The sequence below is a fragment of the Erpetoichthys calabaricus genome, chromosome 13 (genome assembly GCF_900747795.2).
Source record: "Erpetoichthys calabaricus chromosome 13, fErpCal1.3, whole genome shotgun sequence".
Lineage (NCBI taxonomy): Eukaryota > Metazoa > Chordata > Cladistia > Polypteriformes > Polypteridae > Erpetoichthys > Erpetoichthys calabaricus.
In genome coordinates this window covers 48,764,131-48,776,519 of record NC_041406.2, presented here as the reverse complement: position 1 = coordinate 48,776,519, position 12,389 = coordinate 48,764,131, and the positions used below count along the sequence as shown (strand labels likewise).

The 12,389-nt window shown below is 38.8% G+C and overlaps 1 protein-coding gene across 4 annotated transcripts in view; it reads left to right on the top strand.

Moving 5' to 3' along the window:
* chn2 (chimerin 2) overlaps positions 1–12,389 on the top strand; it is a 552,284-nt gene that overhangs the window by 521,623 nt on the left and 18,272 nt on the right. For all 4 annotated transcript variants that reach the window (XM_028818219.2, XM_028818218.2, XM_051935482.1 and 1 more), the window contains exons 9-10: positions 4,983–5,156; positions 5,801–5,878. In XM_028818219.2, coding sequence (XP_028674052.1) covers positions 4,983–5,156; positions 5,801–5,878 — 252 coding nt within the window. The remainder of the gene's footprint in view (positions 1–4,982; positions 5,157–5,800; positions 5,879–12,389) is intronic.

Sequence of the window (12,389 nt, the reverse complement as noted above, 5' to 3'; positions counted from 1 at the left end):
ATCTGTATGGCAGGGTGATGAGAAAGAAGCCCTTTCTGCACTCACGCCACAAACAGAGTCGCTTGTTGCATGCAAATGCTCATTTTGACAAGCCAGATTCATTTTGGAACAAAGTGCTTTGGACTGATGAGACAAAAATGGAGTTATTTGATCATAACAAAAAGCGCTTTGCGTGGCGGAAGAAGAACACCGCATTCCAAGAAAAACACCTGCTACCTACTGTCAAATTTGGTGGATGTTCCATCATGCTGTGGGGCTGTGTGGCTAGTTCAGGGACTGGGGCCCTTGTTAAAGTCGAGGGTCGGATGAATTCAACCCAATATCAACAAATTCTTCAGGATAATGTTCAAGCATCAGTCACAAAGTTGAAGTTACGCTTGTTGGATATTCCAGCAAGACAATGACACCAAAACACAGTTCAAAATCTACAAAGGCATTCATGCAGAGGAAGAAGTACAATGTTCTGGAATGGCCGTCACAGTCCCCTGACTTGAATATCATCGAAAATCTATGGGATGATTTGAAGCAGGCTGTCCATGCTTGGCAGCCATCAAATTTAACTGAACTGGAGAAATTTTGTATGGAAGAATGGTCAAAAATACCTCCATCCAGAATCCAGACACTCATCAAAGGCTATAGGAGGCGTCTAGAGGCTGTTATATTTGCAAAAGGAGGCTCAACTAAGTATTGATGTAATATCTCTGTTGGGGTGCCCACATTTATGCACCTGTCCAATTTTGTTATGATGCATATTGCATATTTTCTGTTAATCCAATAAACTTAATGTCACTGCTGAAATACTACTGTTTCCATAAGGCATGTCCTATATTAAAAGGACGTTGCTACTTTGAAAGCTCAGCCAATGATAAACAAAAATCCAAAGAATTAAGAGGGGTTCCCAAAGTTTTTCCTATGACTGTATTTACCTCAATATACCAGTGCTAGATTAAGCCCCTAAAAATAGATTTACTATTGAAATTAAAAGAAAAGATAGTGGAGAATTTACATTGCATCATGAAGGCAGTGCATGCCAGTGGCCAGCTTTCAGAGTGAAAGGCTTGGTGTCTTCTTTTCTTTTATAAACATTTGGGCCCCTGCAGCAAACCAGGCATGGAAACAAAGTCTTAATGTTTAGCACAGATAGACTAACATAATATAGCTGCATTCAGTAGCATCAGCCACACTATAAGCACATTGCAATGTACACAGCAAACAAGATAATTTCAGTAGATTTAATAGAACATAGATGGAAGAAATGAAATGGTGGAGTTTGATGGGCATACCTTTAAAAGATTGTAATATAAAAAACACTACAACAATAAAGACAAGCAGTGTATACTAAGGCCATCCAAAAAAAGATTTATTGTTCATCCATTTTACAAACAAATTGAATTCCATTACACAGAAAGAAGTGTAAGCACTCTCAAAATGAGTTGCTAGTCTGTTGTATGGGATTCATTAGAGCAATTTATCATCACCTGAAAGTTTCTTCCATGGCTGTTAGAAGAAGCGAGAAAATCCTAGCAAAACCCAATTAAACCCTTTTTAATATTTACAGTGCAAACACAGAATTGACTATGGCTCAGGAGATATGAGGCAAAGATGCTACCTGTCATCCCGAATTAAAAACAATGAATGGGACCCATGCACATTGAGAAAATAAGATAATCTGAGATGATAATAGTGACATAATGCAGAATAAAAAGTGAATTGTATAATCATTGCCAACCTTGCATAGAACACTTATTAAGTATGGTCTTGCCTGGCTTTTGAGGTCAATCACATATTCAAACAATCCACAAAGTAAATGTTCTGTAAACACTTATAAGAATATATGTTTTCAAAGAATACACTTAAAACATACAAGTTATCAAAATAGCATAAAATAATTTTGTGCCATACTATACAGAAAATAATCCATTAAAATTTTATTCAGTTGTAAAATCTGCATGAGAACAACTTTAGGCCACAGCAGTGTAGGAACAACAGGTATACACAAATGACCTTAAAAGTAGTCAAAACTCTAAACTACATGCAGTGCCCTGATTTTTCAGAAAAAAATATATATAATAAAAAAATGCAGCAGAGCCTCATTTCTCATTTGATCATTTAGACAGTCTAGCAATTTAGTTGACAGACTAAACCTAGCATAAACCTACAGCTGTGCACTTTATTATTGCAGGTTTATTCATCTATCCATCCATCCGTCCATCTTCTGAAACCGCTTATCCTGAGCAGGGTCAAAGGGAAGCTGGAGCCTATCCCAAAAATAATAGTCATAATAGTACATGTTATTCATGTACTTCCTGCTCTAGAACCTCAGTGTAACAGTTTACTTGAATTACATTGAAGCTTCTTAAAAAAATTATTGCAATATAAACAATGCTTAAACTTGGTGCAATCTAGCGAAAGTAAAATATTTTGGCAGTTGATTGAGCAAGTGGATATAGTATCTGTATGCCTCCTACTCTAACAGTACAAACATGAACACCGATCTCCAGGAATTTGATGAGTTGAGTTTGACAGAGGAGACTGCCTGAAGGGTTGCAAACATCCTAATTCAGGTCATGGTTACTGAAGTTCACTGACATGGATTACCTTTGACAGTTGTCCTGTTTATCAGTGCTCATCCCAGCAAGAAAATCCCTTCTGACTGATAAGTAGGCACATCTGAGACAGAGATACCAAAATACACATGGGAGTTAATATGAAAGCTGTTTATACTATTACTACTGTGCTACTGTATGCCACAAGACAGACTACTTTTTTATCTGTTGTATTTGTGTGTCTGGGATTTGAGAATACAATCCTGTCCATCAGTATGTAACTAAAGTGAAATCAGAGAATAGCTGTCAGGGCTGAGAACACCTACTAGGCCACTAGCATTCACACAGCTCCAGGCAGAGATATGTGGGTCTGTACTGCCATTTTAAGCAAAAGAACAGCCAGTGAGCTGACTTGGAGACCTGGGCACTCATTTATCAAGCATCTCAGAATTACTCCTAGGAACTGCAGTAAAGGTCACTCTAGGATAAGAATTTGTTCTACCTCAGAGCAGGACCTAAGTATCTACAAAGCATCCCAGTCCTAGTCACCGCATCTGAAATTGAGTGATGAAAATGAGTGATATGGTTTTACAGTACCCCTTGCCATAAACTGGCACATATGATGAGGTTTTGTAGTTTTCTGGTACTACTGCTGAGGCTTCACCACTTAGTTAATAGTAATAATAATAATAATAATCAAAATAGTGGTAGAAGAAGGAAAAGATAATAAGGTACGATATTGTGCTAAGCTGCATGCAACTGATGCTACGTTTTAACATCATGAAAAGTATTGTTATGGACAGAGAGATGGAAAAACTCAGACACATACACTGAAAGAGAGTAAAGCCCAAATATTGGGTACTTTTATCTAACAATGAATGCTTCAGCGATTCTTCCTGCCATGTGCCCTTAGGTTGCTGGTATAGACTCCGGCTTCATGCCAACCATGCTGAGAATAAAGGGGTTTAGAAAATGGATGGATGGGTACCCACAGCTGCTCCTTCAGAAGAACCAACTTCCCGCTGTTATGCCAACAGAAAAAGCACAGCACACACACACATGGGCCCTCAACTGTTAGACAAAGGGAGGTTCAATGGGTTTGAGTTTCCTTTCTGACCATTGTGGTGTGTGGCCGGCTAAATATTCCTGCCATCACCCCCAGGCCGCCAGGTGGAGCTCTCCCAACAGCGTGGACGTTCCCCGAATTCCAGCAGGGCCTCATGGACTTTGTAGTTTATATGCACAGCCCTGCTGGATACCATGGGGACCACCAGGAGTCGCTGTGGGGAGGCTGCCGGACTCTTACTTACCCTATAACCCGGAGGTGCGTCATGATCACATGACAAGAGGAAACGACGTGCTTCCGGGTTGAAGAAAGGAGCTTTTTATCTGACCCGGAAGTGTTCATGATCACATGGACAGAAGGGAGAAACACTTCCGGTTCAGGGACTATATAAAGGACTCTGGAAAACCAGTAATAATAATAATAATAATAATAAAAATAATTCATTACATTTATATAGCACTTTTCTCAGTACTCAAAGCGCTATCCACACAGGGAGGAACCAGGAAGTGAACCCACAATCTTCTACAGTCTCCTTACTGCAAAGCAGCAACACTACCACTGCGCCACCTGTGAGCTGAGCTGGGAGGAAGGGTGGCGAAGTGTCTGGGAGTGTGGAGGATTGATTATTGTAGTGTTTATTGATTTATAAATATTGTGGAGTGGAGGGTGCTTTGTGCACATTATTGTCTAAATAAAAGTAATATTTGGACTTTTACCTGGTGTCTGGAGTCGAGTCAGAGGGTTCAAGAGGACGATAAGGGCCTCAATCTGCGACACCATTCAGTATTTTGTGTACTCCTTTTCTTCACCTCCTTCCTTTTATTGATTTGCTTAATAAAAGTCTTAATATGTGGTATATTTTGGACTCATTCAGAACTGAAGGTGCTACAATAGCACTTGTACAGCTTGTAGCGAAAAGTCAAGCAAAATGACACCTTTTACTGGCTAACTAAAAAGATTACAATATGCAAGCTTTCGAAGCAACTCAGGCCCATTCTTCAGGTAATCTTTTTAGTTAGCCAATAAAAGGTGTCATTTTGCTTGACTTTTCGCTACATTCATAACGGCTAACACGGTACAACACTGCTATAGCTTATGACACACCCATACTGTATAAAATCATACTAGCAATAGCTGACATGCTCTTAGGTAGTGGACAGATCATGATTCAAATACTGTAAAGTCTACACTTATAGAAAACAAAAACTGCATAAACTATTTTAAAAATAATACTTCAGTAGTACTTTTTTCCCATCAATATTTAAAATTGTTGATTATTACCTGTGAGCCACAATATGATGAATTATTTCTGAAACATGACTAAGTAATTTAACAAGGGTATTTTCTTTATGTGTTTGACCTTTTTTCAGACTGTGGGCTCAATGTTCATAAACAGTGTTCTAAATACGTTCCCAACGACTGCCAGCCTGACTTGAAGAGGATCAAGAAAGTTTACTGCTGTGACTTAACGACTCTTGTGAAGGCACACAATACACAACGACCTATGGTGGTGGATATGTGCATCCGGGAGATAGAAGAACGAGGTTTAAAATCTTTTTTCTTAAATATAGATGGCGTCTGTTAAAAATAGATATTATAGGGAAGGATGATGCTGTCTGTAAACCGAGAAGATTGAAACTTGAGGAACTCTTTTAAGAACAATAAGCCCATACCAGCAATTGACCTCAAACCTTTTGCTAACTTTAGTGACTAGATGTCAAACCAGCTGTTCTCCTCTTTTAGAAAAGCTTCAAAAGTGGGACGGAAAAATTGGCATTAGTTTCCAGTGTGTAATTTTAGAGTGCAAGAATTTTTATGTTGTTTCAGAGATAGAAAACATTGTCAAAATATTACACATTAGAGATGTAAAGAGACTTAATTCAAATAATCTTAGTTTAGCACAATCTGAGAGTTTAATGGTTGGATTAATTTTATAGTACACAAAGGAAATACAACATTGATTTTTTATGCCTTTTCTTTAATTAAATTATGAATGATCATTCATATGTAGATCATGAATGTCAGAAATAGCCAGAGGGAAACCCTCATCTATATGGATTACTGGATTAATCTTTGACATAGTAAAAAATTCCCAATATTTAGTTTCTGAAGATGTTTAATATAGCATTACCATAGCATTGCTAGTGTCTGTTGTGGAAAAAACTTTGTTGCTTCTTTTGTTTTCCAGGGTTGAATTCAGAAGGACTTTACCGAGTCTCAGGGTTCACTGAACACATTGAAGATGTTAAAATGTCCTTTGATCGAGGTGGGTGATTCATACCATTACTCTTGACAATCTGTGCTGTGCGCTGTGCATTTTGCCTGTAGATGTTTCTATTTAAAATTATTTATTTTCATGCCAAATACAGATGTCATAGTACTTTTAATAAAGCTGATTAGAAAATGAAATTAGATTTATTTTTATCAGGCACACACCCACATTTACAATAAAGTGAAAAAAGAAGACATGTAATGTAAAAATAAAACATAATGTTAAAAATAAACAGAAAAACATCATGAAATACACATCCATCCATCCATCCATTTTCCAACCCGCTGAATCCGAACACCAGGTCACGGAGGTCTGCTGGAGCCAATCCCAGCCAACACAGGGCACAAGGCAGCAACCAATCCCGGGCAGGGTGCCAACCCACCACAGGACACACACAAACACACCCACACACCAAGCACACACTAGGGCCAATTTGGAATCGCCAATCTAACTAACCTGCTATGTCTTTGGACTGTGGGAGGAAACTTAAGCGCCCGGAGGAAACCCATGCAGACACGGGGAGAACATGCAAACTCCTAACTGCGAGGCAGCAGCGCTACCACTGTGCCACCGTGCCGCATGAAATACACAGTATGCAAAAATATATATATAATGTAGCAACAAGGAATAAGGTATTTTGGACTTCACAAATAGAAGAGAAACTTGTTTCTCTGATATTATACATACCATGACAGAATGGAAAAATTACAAAGGGGCAGAGGTTGAGGCACAACTCTCCATACGTGTTAACCCTTTGCACAGTGCCGGCTCTGTCAGACAGCACATTATTGACTGTCACAAAAAGGGACAAGCATGGCTACGCTGGGAAGGTTGGTATACATTTGCTAAATGTGATATTCCCAGAAATTTTCAGTGGTATAAATTGACATGGATTTGCCAAGAGATGGGCAGCATGGAGGCGCAGTGGTAGCACTGCTGCCTCACAGTAAGGGGACCTGGGTTCGCTTCCTGGGTCCTCCCTGTGTGGAGTTTGCATGTTCTCCCCTTGTCTGCGTGGGTTTCCTCCGGGTGCTTTGGTTTCCTCCCACAGTCCAAAGACAAGCAGGTTAGGTGCATTAGCAGTCCTAAATTGTCCCTAGTGTGTGCTTGGTGTGTGTGTGTGTGTGTCCTGTGGTGGGCTGGTGCCCTGCCTGGGATTTGTTCCTGCCTTGTGCCCTGTGTTGGCTGGGATTGGCTCCAGCAGACCCCCGTGACCCTGTGTTAGGATATAGTGGGTTGGACAATGACTGACTGACTGGTGACAAGATCAGCAAATGCTGTTGGCAAGCTCTGACCAAGCCAACCACAAAAACTTATGTAATGTGACATCAGCTTTAGATGGTTAGTTTGTGTCTTTTGAATTAGTCAATTTAAAAAAATCTTTTAGCGCTCCAAACATTCCTTTTTCAAAAAGTGAAGCAACACAATAAGATGTTTGAATGTCCTTAAAGAAAGAAACTAACATAGTAATACAGCACTTTCCCGTTAAAAAAAGTGAGATGTTTGAAGTCATATAGCAAATTATGTAACAATCAGATGATAATGAACAATGACATGCTGTGTAGGTTGAACCAAAGTGATTAACTGAAACAGGAGCAGATGTGGAGAGGAAATAAAACTGGGCAAGGGATCATCACACTATAAAAGAGAAGTTTACGGTGCATGTTGTTGTTTAACATGCATATCTTACACTATGGCAAAAGTGAGCATAGTGACAAGACATAAGAAAACTGAGTGCAGCAAGCGAGAACTGCATCAAACTGATCTCCCTTTGAAATCAGATGATGTCCCTGAGCCGGATTAAACATGTTCATGAAACTTAATACAGTTGGGAATATGGGTATCTTACAGCCTCATCCACTTCCAAACTCCCTCCCAGCCCACTATTGTCTTGTGTCCATAAAGCAGTTAAATACAAGGGTGGCAAAGAAGGAGAAGGAGTGTAAGAGCACAAATGACTGATGAAAAGTGCCACCACAATTAAATGCTCCTGAGTGGATGAGAGGAAGTTTGTTCTTCTTAAATGAATCATTTTTTTTAGTTTTTATGTCTAAAATGCAAAAATTAGTTTAAAGTATTAACTTTACTTTAAGGTGCATTTGAAACATTTAATTATCACTTTCCAGATTCTAAGTTTTGTGTGCATCATGTTATGCATCAGAAGCCTTCTTGTTCTTATACTTTCCATAAAAGAACATAGTAATTGCATTGTCATGCAAGTACCTTCCTTCTAGTTTGTACTTTACCCATGTGGCACAGTTTTTTGAGCAAATTTCCAATTTTATCATCTAATTTAATTTATTTTATGTGGTATATGAATAAAACTTGAATACTTCATCATGTTAAGGGGCCAGGTGCTGACCTTGCCTTAAACACCAATATCAGTATTTACATTGGCACATTTGTCTAAATAAATCAGTAGTCCTTGCCAGAAGAAATGCGTAACTCAGTCTGTTAACCTTGAGCCAGTTTGCCCTCTGCAGTCTCTGCTTTTTGTGTTTTGTGGAGCACTCCATGTGTTTGTGTCAGTCTCTGTGATATGTTTAAAATAAACTGTGTCCAATTATCTTTTGAACTGAGGAACTTGATGCAGTGTTGCCCTTATATAATAGGTTACACAATGTTTAACATAACATGTATGCTGAAGTATGACCTTGTGGAAGCTGGCCCGGACACAGACAGGCGGACAGCGATGGTTCAACCCACACACGTTTATTATACATAATTTCTATTTACAACAGTGCACACAGCCCCAAACAACTCCCCCAAAAGTCCAGGCCTTTAGCCAATGCCTCTTTCTTCAGGCCGCCTCCACTTCTCTCCAACAAGACTTGGTCCTCTCCTCACCCGACTCCAGCCATCGAATGGAGGGAGGCGGCCCCTTTTATACACACCCGGATGTGCTCCAGGTGCCTCCCGACTACTCCCCAGTGTGGCGGAAGTACCGGCCGCGCACCCGGAAGCACTCCGGGTGTCCCTGGTCTTCCTTCCCCCAGCACTTCTGGGTGTGGCAGAAATGCTGAGGGCCAGGGCTCCTCGGGCATTGGGGCGCCCCCTGGCAGTGACCACGGGCCCCTATAGGGTTGAGCTTCCATGCTCAGTTCCCGTGGTCCCCAAAGACACCAGGGAGGTCGCCTCCTCATGGTCTGGAGGAGGCGCAATCTCTCCTCCGGTCCTTCCGGGCATCCTGGCTGGGTGCCACCCCCAGCCGCTTGCCACAGGCCTATATACTTGTTTAATTTACATAAAGCTAACTTCTCAATATGCTAGTCTAAAAGTTAAAACTTAATTAGAGAGAAGAAAGGGAGTCTTAATGGCTTTTTCAGATGACCCTCAGTGTGTTGTATACTAAACAGACCTATTTGAGTTTCTGTAGGACACATTGAGCATAAAGATATATGGCTAACTTAAATATGTTTTCTTAGAAATCTGTCATTTTGCAGTTCTTGGAAGAAGCAGCATGTAATTTACTTTCTTTAATTTACAATTGGTTGTCAACAACCTGAATAACGTGCAGAATAAACAGTGCCATTTGTTGAACGTCACTGAAATCTGTTCTTTTCTGGTTTTTGTGATACTATATTTACTTATCAAGTATAAATGAGGCTTGTGTACTGTAAAAAATATAAATGTTATTGTTTTAAAGAACTTTTTTTGCAAACTATTTTCTGGTTCTAAGCTATTACAGTAAGAAGGCTGGGTATCAATGAAACTTTGCTGTAGGATAACAATAGTGAATGTTGGATTCTAAACATATTGTGCTCAAAATATTCCCCCACTCATGTAACATTCCAATCAAAGTACTGTATTACAAAATTAATTAATATTATGCACAATATGCATTCATATTCTACAACTTTGGACATGTATTTAATGAATTGCACAAATTCCTGAGCCATAGTCGTATAACTATAATAGCTATCATGCAAAGTGACACACATGAAATTAGTTCACACCTATTGTTGTGTTACTGTCAGTGTTTGTGTTAGTGCCATATTGTTACAACTTAGTTGGCATCTAATGTGCAATGTATTTATTTTGGTTGAAATAGCGACAGGAGTATTTTGAACAAAAAAAACAGCAAGTGGTACTAAAAGCTCAGGCAGGAACTAGTAATCAAGGTCTCATGGACAAGCCTGAGAAAGTTTGATTTGGTCACCTGGCATTATGTAACCAAATAAACAAATCCATTAATGGGCATAAATATCAGTAAGCATCTTGAAGACTAAGCAGGATCAAAATACAAACAAAAGAGATGAGTTTAGTATGTGTTTATAGGGAGGTATCTAGAGGTAAGTGTAAGAAATCAGCCTTGGAATAGACCTCAGTACATTTCACAGCACAGTTTTCCTGGTCATTTGAAGTATGTCTTCAATGGATACAAACAGGCTAATTTATAGAAAACAATGTCTATCCATCCATTTCTAAGCCTGCTTCAGTGAGTACAAGAAAATTGTAAGCCAGAGTCTGAGCAAGCAGCACTGGGCTCTATGAAACAAAACTGAACCTTAGACTGGGACATTCAGTGTGCCCAATGATTTGAATTGGGACTGGTGGGGGCATGCAATTATTTTCAAATCACGAATGTTCTGTCAATCCCTGCTTAAGCCCTCACAGTTAAGTGCCCTGCTTGTGTAGGACCCAAGTTTCTCGGCCATGTGTCCCCTTGGACATATTGCATATGAAAAAGGTTTTTATGCTGCCTGTTTATTGCAATACTAAAACAGAAAACTTGCTCAATTTCTACTCGTTTCTGTTCTTCATTAGAAAATAACATGGCATCAAAATATTAGCTGGGTAAGGCCTTTAGGTATATGTCATGGAATACTGGGACATCTTGCACTCTGTTCTGTCCTTGTATATTTACTAGCTATTTATCAGGGCTGTTGTTTTTTCAGTATGAGGTCATTCTGAAATTGTAACACATCTGTTTCCAGCACCATCCATTCTAAGAAGAAGAGTTTGTGGCTGGAGGCAGCTTATTTTTTGTTCAATCTACTGGAAAGATATTTCTACAAGGATGAACACAGTCTTCTTATTCAGAATCACCACTAAAACAGTTGTTAAACTGAAGTTCACTCGCATACATTAAATTAATACTGCACTGGGTATGTGCTCTTTTGACAGCCACAGATAGTTAGTTATTTGTCTCCTATCCAAAGTGTGAAAATCTGTATTGCGTCAGCATTAAGAAAAAAAAAAAAAAAAAAACAGCCTTCCCTCTTTAATGTAAGAAATTGTTATGCTTACACACTGGTGCTTTCCTTGTATCCAGTGGTTTGTTATATTGAAAAAAGTCTGAATTAGTGTAAGCCATCATAATTTAGGGTGTTCATAAGAAATGTAATGGTTTACTTCATGAGGTAGAAGTACATAATAAATAAGAATAGTTGCTTCAAATATTTTAAATATTAAAATGTGTGCTTCAATTTAAATGTATAAAATCGAAATATTCTCAAATGTATAAGAAATGTGTCGATGTTTAACCTCTGACTGACATCCATAGAAGGCTATGTGCCAAGGAAAGGATCCAAAATTATATCATATTTGTAATCACTGACCTTGAAATAGTCTTAAACGACACCCCACATGCTTATGTTTGAAATTTTAAATTTTTAACTTATCTGAGTGGCTCATAGAGGGCTAGGACCACTGATAAATAATCAAATATCAAAAATAGTATCATATTCATGATCAAGAACCTCAAAACAGCAAAAAATGACACTTTACATGCATATGTTACTAATCCCTGTTTTTTCAAAGTTTTGTGAATGGGGTAATTTTGACCCCTCATATCCCTTTCTGGGCTATGACCCTTCTGATCGTTTTGCTGAAGACACCTAGTAGTTTACTCTTTATTGTAACAATGTAATTTCCTTCACAAAATATGTTCCAAAAATGTGCTCAAATTAAGGGTTTTTCAGACCTAGATAGCCAAAAATAAGGGGGAACTCCAAAAAGCTTGATGTCATATATATCTAAAAATCAAGATGAATTGAGTGATATGTCATATGTGGAGGTTTTCTTATACTGGTGAGTCAGGAGTTGCCCGACAAAAGAACTGAAGTGATTTCATAATGTTCAGAAGTAATGCTTATGAAGACAATCATGTGTTTGTCAAAATGCATTCCAAATGGAAGCTGCATGAATACATACCCATGCTTGCCTTTGTTATCCAAAAATCTAAAAATGTGTTTGAAAAAAGTCCTTTATGTGCTTCTAGACCTGATCTCAAGAAGACCATTACTTTGCCAAACCAGGCGTGTGTATCACAATGTTCAAGCAATGCTTAATATGAGCATTGACGTGAGGGTATGGATTAGATGGCCATTCAACATGGGGCACACCAGGTTTCATGAACTAGGACCATAACTGGCCAAGTGGTATGGAAATGTTGTGTTTTCTATTAAGTAAAATTAAGTTCTGTATTTTAACATATTCTTGTTTATCATGGTTCTGGAGAGTGGTGGCACATTGCATGTTGGCTAAACATACATGTAACAAT